General features: G+C 49.9%; 1 protein-coding gene across 1 annotated transcript in view; it reads right to left on the minus strand.

The window, feature by feature from the left end:
• Positions 1 to 17469, minus strand: part of LOC149328797 (uncharacterized) — a 28947-nt gene extending 11478 nt beyond the window's left edge. The window contains exon 1 of the mRNA XM_089559095.1: positions 17317 to 17469. Coding sequence (XP_089415221.1) covers positions 17317 to 17464 — 148 coding nt within the window. The 5' untranslated portion in view covers positions 17465 to 17469. The remainder of the gene's footprint in view (positions 1 to 17316) is intronic.
• Between the last annotated feature and the right edge of the window lie 49 nt (positions 17470 to 17518).

Here is a 17518-nt window from a genome sequence, read left to right on the forward strand (position 1 = left end):
AGAGGCAAACAAACAAAACACAATTAGTTCACCTGGAGCTGCGGCTGTCCGACCACCAGAGTTCCACGACGATGCCGTCCCGCAGACTGGCGAACGTTGCCTCGTTGGTCCGATGCTGGCCGAGTGGTGTTTTCCCGGGAGTCGAACGGGCGCGCTTCGATGAAGCTTAAACGGCGGTTCGGACTGACTTGACAGCGGTCAACGTCCTTCTTTTATAGGCTCGCTCTCCCGTCTGTTTGTTGTACGCGCCAAAGTAGGCGCGCACATACACCCAGTATCTCCCATATAGTTTCCCTTCCTTTCTCTCGCCGGCCGCGCGTCCCCATTGGTGTAGAGTGCGGCGGTCGCATCTCGATGTTTCGAGCGTGTTCTGGCGTGGCGCCTTCGCCGACGTCCGAGTGCAGAGGAGGAGGAAGGGGGGCGTGTCTTCGCGCTCGCAAGGCTTCCCCCTCTTCCCCCGGTTAACAGTAGAAACGACTCGCACGTTCTAGAGAAATCGGCGTGGATGACTCATTCCCTAGGCGCACGCCGTGGCGGTGAGCGGTGGAGGAGGGGAGAGAGAGCACACAGGCTAGGCGCCCAGCGGGGGTTTCCTTCTCCCCCTTTTGTATAGCGCCGGCGAGACGCGTCCGCGCGGCGCTGTTTTGTTTCTTTGTTCCCAAAATTGCGCCGAATTTTATGACACTGCCCCTTCCTTTAAGAATATTGTGTAACAATATTCACAAATCACAAAATTCGCGCGCACATGCATGCGCTCACAAAGTCAGTGGCGAATGCCAAAATACATACTACAATACGATGATGCTTTTCACATACATAACACAGTGTAATGGGGCAGACTGCACTTCAAAACACGCCGCATTTCGGCGGTACAATTCGCACGCACATGCATGCGCTCACAATGTCAAGGGCGAATGCAAAATACATAAATGCAATGATGTTTCCACATACGAAACTCAATGCAATGTTCACAATGCACATAAAAACACACCGAGATTGGGCAGTACATTAACACAACATTGCATACAGGAGGCACGCAAGTATGAGGCACACTTTCGCCTATACTTCCAAGTTTGGCCTGCACAGCCGGCTCGGAGAATTACTGTCTGCTTGAAGCTTTCAGTCGCGCTTTTAATTCTCTTTCGCACGCGATTCTGTGTTCCCTTCCTGTCGCGGGTTCGACTCTTTTTCCGCCTTTTGCTGAGGCTTCTCTTCCCAACGATGTGTTGGCCCAGCTTCATACTCGTACTGCTGTCTGGTTTTGCTACCAGACTTCCAGCTCTTCCACTTTTCCTGCGGCTAGCGCGTCTGTTGCGAACAAATTTTACGCCAGTTCGCTCGTGACGGCTCTGCTTCTCGTCTCTTCCTTCTTCTCGGTGCGCGCTCTTCTGTTTTCTTTTGCGCCTCCGGACAGAGTCCTTACTGAACACTAGGCTCGTTCGTCTCAGCTTCTTCCCTGCTTTGCTGCGATGTTCGTGAAGTTCGCTTGCATTCGACTTAGCTGTCTTCGGCTTAGTTCTGTTTCTCCCCGTTTTCTTCGTGAATTTTCTCCAGGGCTTCTGCTTTTCGGCTTCATGTGCTTTGGTGGTGTCCAACTCATTTCTCTTTCTTTTTTCCTTCTTCCAAGCTCTTCCATGGAGCACAGCCGGTTCGTTTTCACTTGCATTATCCGAGACGGGCTCTCGCGATGAAACCACTGGTTCAGTCCCTTTCTGTTCTTCATGGGCTAAAGTTTCTTCTTTCCAGTCCTTTTTCCTTTTCTTCGTTCTGACGACTCCTCGAGCGCCATGCTCACAGCTCGGCTCAGGGCTCATTGGAGAATCATTCTCCTCACTTTTGAATTCTCCTTTGGCAATTCCTTGCTTCAGTTGGTCACTTTCCATGCAGCCGTAAACAGAGTTTTCACCGGCCTGTTCCTTTCCTCCCACGGCACGTACTCTTTCCTCAGAGGCAAAAATTCCGTTGTTTTCCTCATGGGCACCAATTTCCTCGCCTTCCTCAGCCGGAGAGGCCCACTCGCTGTTCGAGGGTTCACTCGGAACAGTTTCCCGGTTTTCTCGGAGTGTGCTGTCCTCAGCTACAGCGTCGTCGGAGCTTTCGTTCTCTTCGACATTTGCCCACTGTCTCACATTCACTACTGCAAAAGTCAGTCGAGCACCCCTCTGACTTCTCGCTGGAGCTCCAACTCTTTTCCACATCTTCAGGCGACAGCCCTAAGGTGTCCTCTGACTGAAGCGCCAGGTTTCCCTTCTCTTCAGTGCCTACTACCTCGGCAGTAGCTACACTTTCAACTTCCAGAGGAAGCGACACTGCGGTCTGTTCTTCACTGATTGTCTCAGTTGCAAAAGCTGGCCGTTCTACAATCAAGCTCTGGCCTGTGGAGCTAGCTACAACTTCTTCCGTGGTTGCCGATGAATTAATTTCCTCTCTCTTCCACCCGGCCTCTCCGGGGGTAAGCTCCGCTGGTTCCCTGACGTTCCTCAAACGCCGCATTTCAGCAAGCTGCCTCTGAAGGATTGCCATCTCTCTTTCAAAAACCCTTTCAGCTTCTTCACGTTTCCTTTGCCTCTCTTTCTCAGCGGCTTCTCTAGCGCGCTGTCTCTCTCTCTCTCTTTCTTCTCGAGCCCTCTCTCTTTCCTGGTCCACCCATCCTCGCAGTTCGGCTCCGGTCATCCCCATCTGGAAGCCGGCCTCTATTAGCTCCTTTAGCTCCTTAAAGCTCATATTTGGAGACCGCACGCTACATTCAAGGCAACGAATACCTCCACACGGTGAACATAAACTAACCGCTTCAGCGCGGCACCTCACGATATCGCTCTGCTGATAACACTCGTTTCCGACCTCTTCGTAAACTCCTTCCGACTCTCTCCGTTCTCTGTTCTTGCAAACACCAAACGTCCTCTCGCGGACGCCAGAATATATTGTCATCCACACTTCGCCGCACTTTTAAGCGCGAAGTTCCCAGAGACCCTTAGAGCGTGTGGGGGTAGCTGTCCCGGACTCAAGGAGATGCCCTCGGCTCAGCGTGGCAAACTCAGCGGAGACCAGCTACCAAGAGGTTTTTGGACGTTCGGTGCCCAGCTTTCGCTGGTCGCAAGCAAGAGAATGGGTCGGAGCCAAAGGTTTACACAACAAAACAAGGTTTATACAGCGATGAGACGATACAGAGGATTTCACAATCACTAGTACAGACACATACAAAGTGATTAACAGAACAATGCAACTCGTGCAAAGTTAAACTCGAGAGAGAATGCAATACAAATGCAATATTGCACCTGAAGTGCTCTAACACAAGAGAGAGAGGTAAACAAACAAAACACAATTTGTTCACCGGGCGCTGCGGCAGTCCGACGACCAGAGTTCCACCACTATGCCGTCCCGCAGATTGGCGAACGTTGCCTCGTTGGTCCGATGCTGGCCGAGTGGTGTTTTCCCGGGAGTCGAACGGGCGCGCTTCGATGAACCTTAAACGGTGGTCCGGACTGACTTGACAGCGGTCAACGTCCTTCTTTTATAGGCTCGCTCTCCCGTCTGTTTGTTGTACGCGCCAAAGTAGGCGCGCACATACACCCAGTATCTCCCATATAGTTTCCCTTCCTTTCTCTGGCCGGCCGCGCGTCCCCATTGGTCAGAGTACGCCGGTCGCATCTCGAAGTTTCGAGCGTGTTCTGGCGTGGCGCCTTCCCCGACGTCCGAGTGCAGAGGAGGGGGAAGGGGGGCGTGTCTTAGCGCACGCAAGGCTTCCCCGTCTTCCCCCGGTTAACAGTAGAAACTACTCGCTCGTTCTAGAGAAATTGGCGTAGATGACTCATTCCCTCGGCGCACGCCGTGGCGGTGAGCGGTGGTGGAGGGGAGAGAGAGCACACGCACACAGGCTAGGCGCCCAGCGGGGGTTTCCTTCTCCCCCTTTCGTCTAGCGCCGGCGAGGCGCGTCCGCGCGGCGCTGTTTTGTTTCTTTGTTCCCAAAATTGCGCCGAATTTTGTGACACCAGGAAAGGAAAATCATCGGTGGTTTCTTCGGTATTGATTGGGATAGGCGCGCGCGACAGACAATCCGCATCCTGATGTTTACGGCCAGACTTGTAAACTACTGTTAAGTCGTATTCTTGCAAGCGTAAGCTCCATCTATCCAAGCGTCCTGAGGGGTCTTTGAGGTTCGCCAGCCAGCATAATGAGTGGTGGTCGCTTACCACACGGAAGGGTCGTCCGTAGTGGTACGGTCGAAATTTGCAGATGGCCCATATCCCTGCAAGACATGCTTTCTCCGTCGTAGAATAATTGGTCTCGGAGCGCGTAAGTGTTCGACTAGCATAACTGATGACCCGTTCTGCACCGTCTTGTCACTGTATCAGCACTGCACTAAGACCAACATTGCTGGCGTCAGTGTGGATGTCCGTGGCAGCATGCTCGTCGAAATGGCCGAGTATCGGAGTGCTTTGCAGACGGCTGCGAAGCTTGGTAAATGCAGCCTCTTCCTCGGTCCCCCACAGGAAGGGCGCGTCGTCACGGGTCAGTGCGTTCAGCGGTTCCGCGATTTTCGAGAAATCTTGAATAAAGCGCCTATAATAGGAGCACAGGCCCAAAAACCGGCGAACGGCCTTCTTGTCAGTTGGGCGTGGAAAACCTGAGACGGCAGCGGTCTTATCAGGGTCCGGGCGAACACCTTGTGCGCTGACAACGTGACCAAGAAAGCGAAGTTCGTCAAAGCCAAAATGGCATTTCTCGGCTTTGATGGGGAGTTGCGCGGATTTGAGCGCTTGTAGCACAATGCGCAACTGCTGCAAGTGTTGGTCAAAGGTGGTCGAAAATATAACGACATCGTCCAGGTACACCAAGCAGGACTGCCATTTCAAGCCGGAGAGAACAGTGTCCATCATGCGTTGGAACGTGGCCGGTGCTGAGCACAGACCAAATGGAAGCACTTTAAACTCATAGAGCCCGTCAGGCGTCACGAAAGCCGTCTTCTCCCGGTCTCGCTCGTCCACTTCGATTTGCCAGTACCCGCTTTTAAGATCTAATGACGAGAAGTATCGGGCATTCCTCAATCCGTCGAGTGCGTCATCTATCCTGGGCAGCGGGCAAACGTCCATTTTGGTCACGTTGTTAAGTTTCCTGTAGTCCACGCAGAAACGCAGAGTATTGTCCTTTTTATTGACAAGAACCACAGGCGATGCCCACGGACTGGTGGACGGCTGAATAACATCGTCTGCAAGCATCCCGGCAACCTGATTCTGAATGGCTTCTCTCTCCACCGGGGAAACACGATATGGGAGCTGGCAGACGGGTCGCGTAGTCTCGTCAGTGATGATACGATGCTTGGCGAGTGGAGTTCGGCCGACCTTCGAGCAAGTAGCGAAACACTCCGCAAAGTCTGCCAAGAGGTCCGACAGAAGATCCCTCTGAACCGACGGCAGGGCAGGATTTATTCTGACGGACTGAAGAACGTGATGTGGGCCAGCATGCTCCGGAGTGGGTCCTCCTACGGTGCACAAACCTGGAACCTCAGCAAAGTCGTGGAGGAAGACAATAGTCATGCCTTTGGCCAGGTGCTGATGTTCGTTGGCAAAGTAAGTCAGGAGGACGTGGGTGCGGCCGTCACGTAGTTGGACGAGACCTCTTGCAACGGCAAGTCCCCGCTTAAGCAGCATTGGGCTATGGCTGTCCGCTAGGCCTTCGTAGTCGTGAAAGAGGTCATTCCGCACGAGCACCAGAACACTGCACCGCGGCGGCACCGTAACGTCGTTCTCGACAATGCGCAGGGCGTTGCTGCAGGGATCGCGGGAGTCAAAGCGCGCCACAGCCTGTTTGGTCGAGAACGTGACACGTGCCTCCTCAAAGTCAATCACAGCGCCGTTCGACTGCAGGAAGTCGATCCCCAAGAATCAAGTCTCTGGAACACTCGGGGACTACGACAAATTCACCAACGTACGTGAAACCACTAATCCCAACTGTAGCCGTGCACTTGCCCAGAGGGTAAATTAGGTGGCCACCAGCGCTGCGAATGGGGGAACCCGTCCATGGTGTCAGAACTTTCTTCAGTTCTCCAGCAAAGACACGACTCATAACAGAATAATCAGCACCGGTATCGAGCAGCGCTGTAATCTCAGTGCCATCAACTGTCACACGCAAATCGGATGCAGCGTATCTGATACTGTCGCTGCCTCTCGCTGTCCAGGTGTTGTCGGCTCGAGGGTTTCGCGATGGAGGGTCTTGACACGTCCTGACGTCAGCGGCCTTGCCTCCAGAGGTCGCTGGTGTTAGTTTTCCCGACTTCAGTTGACAGCCGTGCTGTGCGGACGTGCGTTTTTGGTGCTCTTCGGATCACGCGTGGAGACCGGGACCGGACAGACTGCGAGAGCGTCTGCGTAAAATAGATGAGTACTTTCCTTTAATAGTTTTAAAAGTGCGTTTAGTTTTTTAGGCTGTTAGGGGAAGTGCAGGTTAAGGGATAGAATTTAGGTCAGTGACCTAATTTCGGCCGGGACTATTTGGCCGACAGTTGTCTCAGTGTTTTTTTTTGTGCGTTAACTTTTAGAGAGATAGCTATTTTTTCCAAGTGATTGATCGGCATTTGCGGTAGCCAGACTTTTATTTGATTTTGCACGTGTTTTCAAGTGTTTTCGTCTTGAGCGTGTAGATATCTGGGCATTTGGTGCAAGCAATAATCGAGTGTTGCTACGATGGTTAAGTTACTGAAGGTTAGATGTATGGAGTGTGAGGAATCGGTGAATTTAAAAGAAACGCGGTTCGATTCAGTGGAGGAGGCCGAAGGCGCAGATTTTATGTGCAAATTCTGCGTATTAGGTGCACGCCTGGACAGGGCTGAACGGGCGAACAGCGAACTAGTGCTAAGGATGGATGCTCTAGAAACAGAGTTACAGATAGAGAGGGCAGAGAAGCGTAAGCTTCAAGTACAGCTATCTCAGATCGAGTCAAAAACGGCTGACACCGCCATTGGAAGCCACAATGGCGGGCATTCCAGCGCCAGCCACGTGGATGGGGCTTGCACTGGCATGGACAGCGAGGGGCCAGTAGGTCAGACATGTTCAGGCAGGAACAGCTATGCACAGGTGGCAGCTGGGAATTCGAGAGGCGGTACTGAGAAGGGGTCCGGGCTACTTCCAGGAAATGAGGGCACAGTCGCTGATAAGAGGCAGCGAGATCCGGAAGTTAGGAGGGAGTGGCAGAGTACCCTAGTGCTTATCGCTGGTGACTCAAACATGGGGCGCTGCAAAAGAGCTATTCTGGACCGGGTGAAGGGTGATAGGCGGGTAGCAGTCGGGGTGTTTCCAGGAAAGACAATGGACGATGTCCTGACAGCGACTAAAAGTGAACTTTCCGAGAAGGCTGCAAGGCGTAACTTGGTAGTGGTAGCGGCGGGGCTAAATGATGTCCTGAATGGTAACGCCGCACAAGTAGGGAAAACATTAGCTGAGGGAGTTGACGGTATAAGGGCGATAGCACAGCAAGCGCAGATCGTGGTGTGTACAGTGCCTGAGGTACAAGGAAGGAATGCAGAGGTTGCTAAAGACGTTGTGAATCTTAATCGCGAGATAAGGCAGTTAGGCCTCGAGAAAGGCTTTGAGGTGGTAGAAATAAACAAGGAAGTGCACAGGGCAGGTTCGGGCAGAGACTTTGGACGAGATGGCATCCATTTCAGTGGAAGGGTAGAAGAAGAGATAGGCAGGCGCCTGGGAGGCCGAGCGGTAGCTTTTTTAGGGGGTCCACGGTGGCTCAGGGCGTAGGTGTAGGTAGAAGCGATGTAAATGTAACAATGGCGGCTGATCCCAACAAAATGGCCACTAGGAGGCCCAGAAAGAAAACTACGAAAAAGAAATTTAACGCCAGGATCAGTTACATAAACATGCAAGGGGGTAGAAAGAGAGCGAAATGGCTAGAAATAGAACAGCAGTTAAAGGACGAAGCAGTAGGTGTGTACGCTCTATGCGAGACACATCTGAGGGATCTAGAAGATCCACCTTTCATCGATGGCTATGTCTGGGAAGGGTGCAACAGAACAACAACGGAGAAGAAGGGAGGAGGAGTAGGTATGCTGATACATCAAGGAACAAATTGGCAAAGAATAAAATCAACTTGCAAAGAACATGTCTGGGTATCAGGTACAATTGCTGGCAAAAGGACATGGCTAGGGGTAGTTTATTTAGGGACCGGGGACAAATGCAGGCAAGAAAACAAGGATCTAGTTAAGTGCCTCAATGACGATATAAAGCAGATTGGAGACGGTGTCGATATTATTTTGCTTGGAGACATGAACGGCCACATCGAGGATCTGGATGGATACACAGATTGTAACGGGAAGTTAATGCTAGACTTGTGTGAGCGGCACAACTTAGTTATTGTCAATAGAGAAACTAAATGTGAGGGACAAATCACGTGGGAATCCCGTAACAGGCAAACAACCATTGACTACTGTCTAATGTCGCAGGGCATCTATAGCAAGCTCGCAATAATGGAAATAGACGAAGAGGGGAAGGACAGCCTAGGAAGTGATCATAAACGTATTAGTCTACAGTTGGGAGCCCTAGTCAAAAGAGAAATGCAACGAAGTCCAAAAGACAACGCAAAATTAAATGATGAACAAATAGCGCTAATATCAGCCGATATAGAAGAAATAATTGAGAAACGCCACATGGAAAATTGGGATTATAATCAGTTGGAACTGCTCATCGCTACAAAAATGAAACAAGTGAAAGGAGTTAACCGCTGGAGAGGAAAGAGGAAGCCACGAAGCTGGTGGAATATGGAAATTAAGGAGGCCATCGAACAACGACGGGTGGCTTCAAGGGAACACAGAGAAGCAAAGAGGGCGCAGTTATCTGTAGAGGAAATAGGAAAAAAATGGGAATCTTATCGACAAAAGAAACAGCAAGTTCAGGTCCTAGTCCAGGCTAAAATAAAGCAGTCCTCTGATAAATGGCTGGCTGAAGTTCGCGAGGCAAATAAAGGGGGGCCAAGAAAATTCTGGAACCATATAAGCTGGTTGGGAAAAACAAATCAAAGAAAGCAGGAACAGATTATAGATGCTGAGGGAAAATGTTTGGAGGGAGACGATGCTGTGGACTACATTACGTCATTTATAGCTGCGTCTTTTAGCGACGCCAATGGGGTAATCTCCCCAAGTGAGGCGGCAACACAGGACAGCACAAAAGAGAACAGCTTAGAACTGACTAGTCTTAACTGGGAAAAGGCGGAAGCGAGTATTCCTAAAACCACATCCGCAGGGATAGACGAAATTCCAATTAAGCTGATTAATGAACTTGGCCCAAGAAGCAAGGACGCGCTGATAAAAGCATTGGAGGCAGTCATAACAAATCAGCAAATTCCGCACAGCTGGAGACAGAGTAAAATGAATTTGATTTATAAAGGGAAAGGAGATAAGATGAACATAAAATCCTTCCGTCCGATTACGATAACATCTGTTATGTACAGGCTGGCAATGCAGGCGGTGAAATTAAAAATGCAGTCATGGGTAGAAGGGAATAGGATACTCGGAGAACTTCAGAATGGGTTCAGAAGGGGTAGGCGGTTAGATGATAGCCTGTTCGTGCTTACCCAATGCATAGAAATAGCTAAGGCGGAAAATAGACCTCTGTTTATAGCCTTTCTAGACATAAGCGGTGCATACGATAACGTGAACAGGGAACTCCTGTGGAGCATATTGAAAGATTTAGGTATTGGTGATGAGATAATTGATTTTCTACAGGAAATCTACCGAGATAATGAAGTTGAAATTACATGGGAAGGGAAAAAAAAGTACCACAACTGTAGGGGTGCACAAAGGATTAAGGCAAGGTTGCCCTCTATCACCGCTGCTGTTCATGCTTTACGTGATAAATATGGAAAGAAGGCTAGAAGAAAGTAATCTGGGTTATAATCTATCGTACAGATTAGGCGGAAATGTAGTTGAGCAGCGACTCCCGGGTTTAATGTATGCGGACGATATTGTACTGTTAGCAGATAGCCAGGAAGATTTACAAACTTTGGTTAATTGCTGTGGAGACGAAGGAGACGCTCTAGGATTCAGTTTTAGCGCAACTAAATCAGGTGTGATGATTTTTAACGATACAACTGATCAGGTGCTTACAATACAAGGCCACGAAATACCCAAAGTGGCCGAATACAAATACCTCGGGATATGGCTAAACGAAGGGCAGATATACACGGAAAAGCATGAACAGGCTCTTAGGGCAAAAGGACGAAGAGACGCCGGGATAATGAAACATAGGGCATTATGGGGGTACAACAAATATGAAGTACTAAGAGGTATTTGGAAAGGAATAATGGGGCCGGGACTTACTTTCGGCAATGCGGTTCTGTGCTTAAGGGCAGAAGTTCAGTCGAGATTAGACGTAAATCAGAGAGCTGTTGGAAGATTAGCACTAGGTGCCCACGGCAAAACCACAAACGAGGCAGTACAAGGGGATATGGGCTGGGCATCGTTCGAGGCACGGGAAGCTAAGAGTAAAATACTATATGAAGAACGCCTGAGGAAATTGGACGATAACAGATGGGCAGCTAAGGTATTTAAATATTTATACAGAAAGAACGTTGACTCACAGTGGCGGAAAAGAACTAGAAAACTAACCAGTAAGTATGCCGGTCATGAGGACGGAGAAAGAAAGAGCATTAAACGACAGGTTAAAAACGCGGAAGTTAAAAATTGGATGAATTCAATGGAAAAGAAACATAGTGTAGAACTATATCGATTCTGGAAAAGGCAGATCAGGAAAGAATTTTTCTATGATAACTCAAGAGGCAGTGCCCTACTCTTTGAAGCTAGATCAGGGTGTCTTAGAACGCGCAGCTACAAAAAGAAATTTAACGAAGAAGATGACACATGTGCAGTGTGTGGTAGATCTGTGGAAACAATTGAACACCTCATAATCAAATGTGATGGTATCCATCCGGATGTCGATGCAGGCACAGTCACTCTTTCTGAGGCCCTAGGGTTTAAAGATAACAATGGTCATGTAAATAAATCTGCAGTGGAAGTCAGCAAAAAGCGATTGGAGGATTGGTGGCTGAAAAGCAGAGATGTGGCATAAGGTTAGAATAGTAGGAAACCGTAGGCAAAGTTGATGGAGAATCTTAATGAGAATTGCCAACACAGTAAACAAAAAAAAATAAATAAAGAAAAGCTGAGCATGGTGGCAATTGCCACCACCCCGTTTCAAAGGGGGCGCTCCTATCCATCCATCCATCCATCCATCCATCCATCCATCCGACGCGTACTCGGCGAGCGACGGCCAGCAGAGCTACTCTGGCGGCTAGGGCTGGATGAGCGATAACGGAGAGGCGAAGGGGAACGCGACTCGCGCCTTCCAGAGTAGGCAGGGTTCTGGCGTGCCCATAGATGCTGCGCAATCTGATGCGGACGTTCGCCGTTCTGAGGGCAGGGTGCGTCGGGTTGGAAACCGCGAAGGCCCACTTGGCGGTACGGACATGCTCGGTAATGGTGACCGGGCTCCCCACAGTGGTAGCACAGAGGCCTGCGGTCCGGTGTACGCCACCAATCCGACTTGCGAGGGCGTGGCCCAGCTGTAGCAGATGCGGTTGCGGAATATGCGGCGATGTTACTCACGGGGGTCGCTGGGGGTATACCGTAGCCAGGCAGGCTTGCGTGACATGTGCCGATGTTGCTCACGCCAGGCGTTGGGGTAATGGGACCGTAGCCTGTCGTGCGACGTACAACGGATGCGTACATGGTTCTGTCATCGAACAGGGACGGCGCTTCGGGGACAGGAGGTTCCTGCGCAGCCTGTCGCACCTCGTCCCTGACGACTTCAGTCAGTGCTGCCAGCGGCGCAGGTGCAACCTGGGGCAGATGGATCCGTTGGAGTACCTCCCGGACAACTGAGCGAATTAGTTCGCGCAAGATGTCTGCACTGCCGCCGAGACACGACGAAAAGCCTTCGGGCACCATGCAGTTGATGTCCCGGTTGTACTGGCGGACCCGTTGTTGCAGCGTCGTCTCCATCGTGGTCGCCTCGGTTAGACATTCCGCCACCGTGCGGGGTGGGCTGCGCACGAGGCCCGCGAACAGCTCCTGCTTAACCCCACGCATGAGATGGCGTAGCTTCTTCTCCTCTGTCATGTTGGGGTCGGCGCGCTTGAAAAGACAGGCCATATCTTCGGTGTACATGCGCACGCTTTCGTTCGTGCGCTGATTTCGGGAGTGCAGCGCAGCTTCAGCCTTCTCTTGGCGGTCAGCGTTGGGGAACGTAGCCAGGAGACTCCGGCAAACGTCTCCCATGTGGGAAGGTTCGCCTCGTGGTTTTCAAACCACGTCCGAGCAGACTCTTCCAGAGCAAAGTAGACGTTATTGAGCTTGCGCTCGTCGCACCAGCCGTTGTAGCGTGCGACCCGCTCGAAGGTCTCCAGCCAGTCCTCAGCGTCTTCGAACACGTCAACGTGAAAAGATGGCGGTGTTCGCGGTGGGTGGCAAAGGATCGGCGCCAGGGGCCTGGTGTCAGCGGCCATGGCAGTTGGACTCGACGGTAGAGGCTGGATCGGCGGCGGTGTCCTGGTGTCAGTGGCCATGTCAGTTGGACTCGGCGGTCGAGGCTGCGTTGTCCTTGTTGGCGGGGGAAGGGGCCTAAATTCAGGCGACTCTCCGCGGAGACGGCGGCTGGGTCGCTGGTGAACCGGTGTGAGGTCCGTAGTGACGCTGTACGGAGTGTGCAGGTCAGGAAGCGTACCCAGCACTGCTCCACCAAACTGTAGCGTGCAATGCCAAAAAGAACACCAGCGCAGGGACGAAAAACCTGCGACGGTCCCTCAGTGGTGGTGATGATGATGATGATGTCCTCGGGCTTCGAGCGCGCGCGCGAGAGCCAACTAACTTCTTCCTCTTCTAGTGCATGCACTACTTCAGTCTCTTCGAATGCATGTATCAATATTGTTTGATCGTACTATATCTGTTTCTTACGCTATCCCCGCACTTAATCATGCCCTAAATTTATGCAACAAATCTAGTAAATGGTAAAGTCATTTAGTTAAACTAGTTTCTTTTGGCGTTATTTTTCAAGTCAACTTTTCCCGGCAATTTTTTATTTCCTAAAACGAAACAAACTTCTCAAGTGAGGGACTAGCTGATCTGTAATTTATAGTTAGTTCAATCCGATCTTGCGCGACTCATCTGCGCGTGCTAAATAGAGTAATGGGGCGCGAGAAAAACAATCTATAGAACATTGCTGATAGCCGCATATACGGCAAAGAGAACTAGAATGCTCTAGTACGCGTTACCCGTATTAAACGCGTGAAAATCGGACATCACGCAAGTCCTCGAACTGGTACCTGAATCCGGATTTTTTTAGCCCTTCATCGCAACTAGTCGTGCATTAGCTGAAGTATTATTTATAGTTAATACTCGGGTATTAATTATCCATTTAGCGAGCGGTACCTGTCCTGAAGAATGCGGTGATAAGGATGAGAGGCGTATAGCTCGATTCTTGTTTTACATAATGATTTAGAGAAAGCCAGGCATGTTCGTCTCTGGACAGACTTCGCAAGCGGCATTCTATTTAAGTAAATGTTGTGTTGATATCTCCATCATCTCAAGGTTTTCTCTGCCTTCATTGTAACGCTACAAGTAGCGATGGTGATTGCAGTCGCCATGCTGAGAAAGGCTTCAATCCGTGTAGTTACTTCGACTGTCCCCGCTCTTCCTGGATATGGAGTCTGTGTGCCAAGACATTTTAACACCGGACGTGCCGGAGTCACTGTTCTTTTAGTTTGATATAAGGGGCGGGACTGGACTCAGCCGATATGCCCACCGATCGAAGACGCCGATGCCGCGTCAGCTTCGTGCCTGAGTTTTCCGACTGCATATTCAACAAAGCTGTCCGGTTCTTTCAGAATTTCAACTGAGAATAAAGCTTAAGAAGACAGCAGCCCTACACTCATGACGGTAAGGGAGGTTATGCAGCGCCCTACTTGCTCCCCCCCCCCCCCCCCCCCCTCCGAACTGTACTTTTATACGATTACTTATTCTCGCGTTCTACAGGCTGTTCTTACCGCTAACTTGTATAGAAGGTGCATTAGTTGCTGGGCTCTCCGGTCGTTGTCTGTCTACCGTTTTGTGCCACGCTTTTCCACGACTTGTACGGCCTGCCTGCGCATTGCTCTCTGGGTGTAACTTCCTAGCCTAGCATGCAACTTGATTCCATAGGATTCCACTTGAAAGCGGCTTATTCACGCGCAAAATGATCACTACTGCAGTCTGGATACTTACTCTAGCTATGCAGTGATTAACAGGAGAAACATTCTGCTCGGACGCCTGATGTCCTAACCAACAGCTTTTTATCAATATTCCTGTTGATGATTGCGACACATGCAAAGCGCAGTACGTGTACAGAATTGTGCCTTCGACTGGCCATTTTTCACCACTGATCAGGAGACCGAAGATCGCAAGTGAGCTCACAGCATTAGTGGGAGGAGTTAGGATCCAGCTGAATATGCAAGGCGCTCCAAGCGCGGTCTCGTGTCAGAAGCGTACGCTGCAGTATTTTGGCTGGCACGGACTGGTAGAAGCATTCCGCGCATCTTATTTGTTACATGCCACGTTTGTGTCAAAGCGCACAGATATTTCATTCTCACTGCACTCGCTGACAAAGAGACGGCTGATCGGCTCCGCAACATGGTGTCTAAGATTGGCCAGCGTGGTTATCGCCCAAAATGTTTCTTAGCTAGCATCGCCACTGAGAACCATGAAAGCATCCTACATTCTTTCCGTGCACACAGATTTTTATTCTCCGAGTGCAATACTCACACCTGCACCACACTGAACGTACCTGCACTGCAAAAATGAGGGCTCAAACAAAGCGCACGAGCAGCCTCGCGCTAAGCCTTTTCCCATATTTGAAAACGCTTCCGGTGCAGTCATCGGCGTTAGCTCTTTAATCGTGTCTGCTAAATACCACGACGAAACGTAACGAGGCTACGACATCAACTGATGACCGTTGCTAGCATGACGCAATTGCGAAACTTCAGTATAAAAACATTGAGGCCTTCTCAATTACAGTCGTAAAGAGAGAATGCGATAGCATTTGGAAGTTGCTTCACTCCAAATATTATGAAGGATCCCTAATGTTTGGAGCAGGCACCCCCCAAAACAATAGAAATGAATTGTTGGGGATCTGTGTACGCACCAGAGCGCACATTAATGTCGATTTGTGGGGATTAGTGGATGGATTGACGTGGAAGACTAGATAGTCCACATAATTTCATTTTACAATCCAATGGTAGGCACTCGAGCATTCTAGCTCTCAGATTTTGCAATTTGGCCGTTATGATGACGTAATCACCCTCTCGACCAACCAGGAAATTTCGTGACGGCAAAACTCGGTGGTTCTCGCAAGACGACAACCTCTATTGCACTTTGTACCGGAAAAGGTTAACGCCAACCAAAGGATTGGGTCAACAGATGGTGGACGTTTTGGCTTCCATACGAAAACCTCGCTCACTGCGAACTAAGGCTCAGTTGCGCCGTCAAAAAACATTTCAATAATCGTCCAAGGCATCTTGCATACGTTTGCGGGAGATTACCTGTGTTGCGTGGAAGTGTTTCCTTTTGCGGACTGACTCAGCAATGACTCGAGGTATTGCTCTAAAATGCTGTTTCTTTCCTCCACAATTTTGGAAGCCGCTTCGAATCACATTTACGTTCTGCAGATACGATGTGCTAAGCAAGAGCACCGGGAACAACTTCCATGTTTTGCATGTACTAAGATCAAATCTGCTGGGAAGAGGCTTTCGTCATCGCCAAGTAGAGAAGCGATACCTCCAGCGCGATACCTCGAGTGACTTCTGATTCAGTCGACAAAAAAACAAAACCTTAATTGCACCAAACGTAAGATCCCGACTAAATATGCAAGGTGCCTTGGACGGATATTGAAACGCATTTAAACGGCGCTTTTCAAGCTTAGTGGCACTGAACAAGGCTTTCGTGGGGAAGCCTTAACGTCCGACCTCTATTAACCCAAACATCTTGTCAGCGTTATCATTTTTCGGTGCAAAATGAACTTACTCTCCGAGCATATAGAATTTCGTCAAACCTTAGATTTCGTTTTAAAAGATATCGCACTAAAAAGATCAAAATTCAGCGAGAATCGTGGCAACTAGTTACGTGGCCAAGAACGCCTAGTTATGCAGCTTCTTTTTTGGGGGCGTTCTAACGCTCTGTGCTGGAACTAGCCGGATGATTAAGAAGCCCGCAATCTAACCGCTAGATGAGATGTCGCTTTAGAGAACGCTCGAGTGCTCAGACGCGACCGCTCAAAGACACCATGTAATAAAAACATGTGTTTCCTCCATTCAGCGGCGTCACAATAGCGTGGTAGTCCTCAGCTTGATTCGATTTAGAGGTCGTTTCAGATCAGCTGTCCATTTTAGAATGGCCATTCCGCGTCTGCCTCGTAATCTGTCAGTGGTCACTCAGATATACCTGCGGATTTCAAGCGTCAGTGTAAAGCAATCCAGCAAATGAGTGGGTCATCGGACATCACCGTTGGCTACTCATCGCAGCCAATGAAAGCCACTGGTCAGGTCCGGTCACTTGCTGCTGACAGAGCGCTGCGAAGCATATCACCAGTGGCTTCATATTGCGGTCAATGCCAGCCAATGTTAAGGTCGGGTCGCCAACCACCCAATGGCCAGGTAGCTTTATGCAGACGCTTGAAAGGCGCAGGTATAGCTTAGTGACCGATGACACATTACCAGACGGACGCCAAATAATCATTTCAATATGAACAGCTCATAGAATGCTGCCCCAAGTGCATCTCGTTCATAGAAATGCTGCATAGGCTTCATATAAGATCGTGGCTTCATAATTGTATTGGTTTTGCACTGGCCACAGAACTTCACTACTTCGAAAACAAAAACTTGATGTGTGTCGTGCGCGTGTGAATGTACTGTGACCTACCAGATCCTCACGCGCGTGCGACCTGTATATATGGGTATATTTATTATGTAGATATGTAAATAGATTTATTGACAGTGTACCCCTTCCCCTGTCCTTTCTACTATCCCCTCACCCTCACCCCTTTCTTTCACTTCTACACACTGCCTGCGGTCGTTTATTTCCGCTGCCCCAGCTCAGGTGCTTCCAGCTGCGATAGCAGATGCCGGGCAGCAAAATTCTTTTACCTTCCATATTAAAACTACAAAAACTGAAAAAGAACTACTACAAAAACTGAATTTTTGGATTATTAGTGACTGAGTACTTTCCACATCGCTCAGACACATACAAAACTTCAGCTAACCACTTCCAAAGAGTTGAAAGAGGCTCAGTCTTACCGAACGAGGTCGTCCTCAGCAAAGCAGCAGTGGGACTGCTTCTAATGGTGTCTTGTCCACAGAGTGCAGTAGACGCGACCAGGACGCAGTACTCTGTGACGGGAGTGCTGTCAAATTCCAGCCATGGCAGCGACGTTTCTTGATGCATGCAGTTCTGGGCGTGGTCGGTCGCATCGCAAACATCGAAGGCGGTGCAGATTTT

Source organism: Amblyomma mixtum, chromosome 9, assembly GCF_055824585.1.
Source record: "Amblyomma mixtum isolate Tamu chromosome 9, ASM5582458v1, whole genome shotgun sequence".
Lineage (NCBI taxonomy): Eukaryota > Metazoa > Arthropoda > Arachnida > Ixodida > Ixodidae > Amblyomma > Amblyomma mixtum.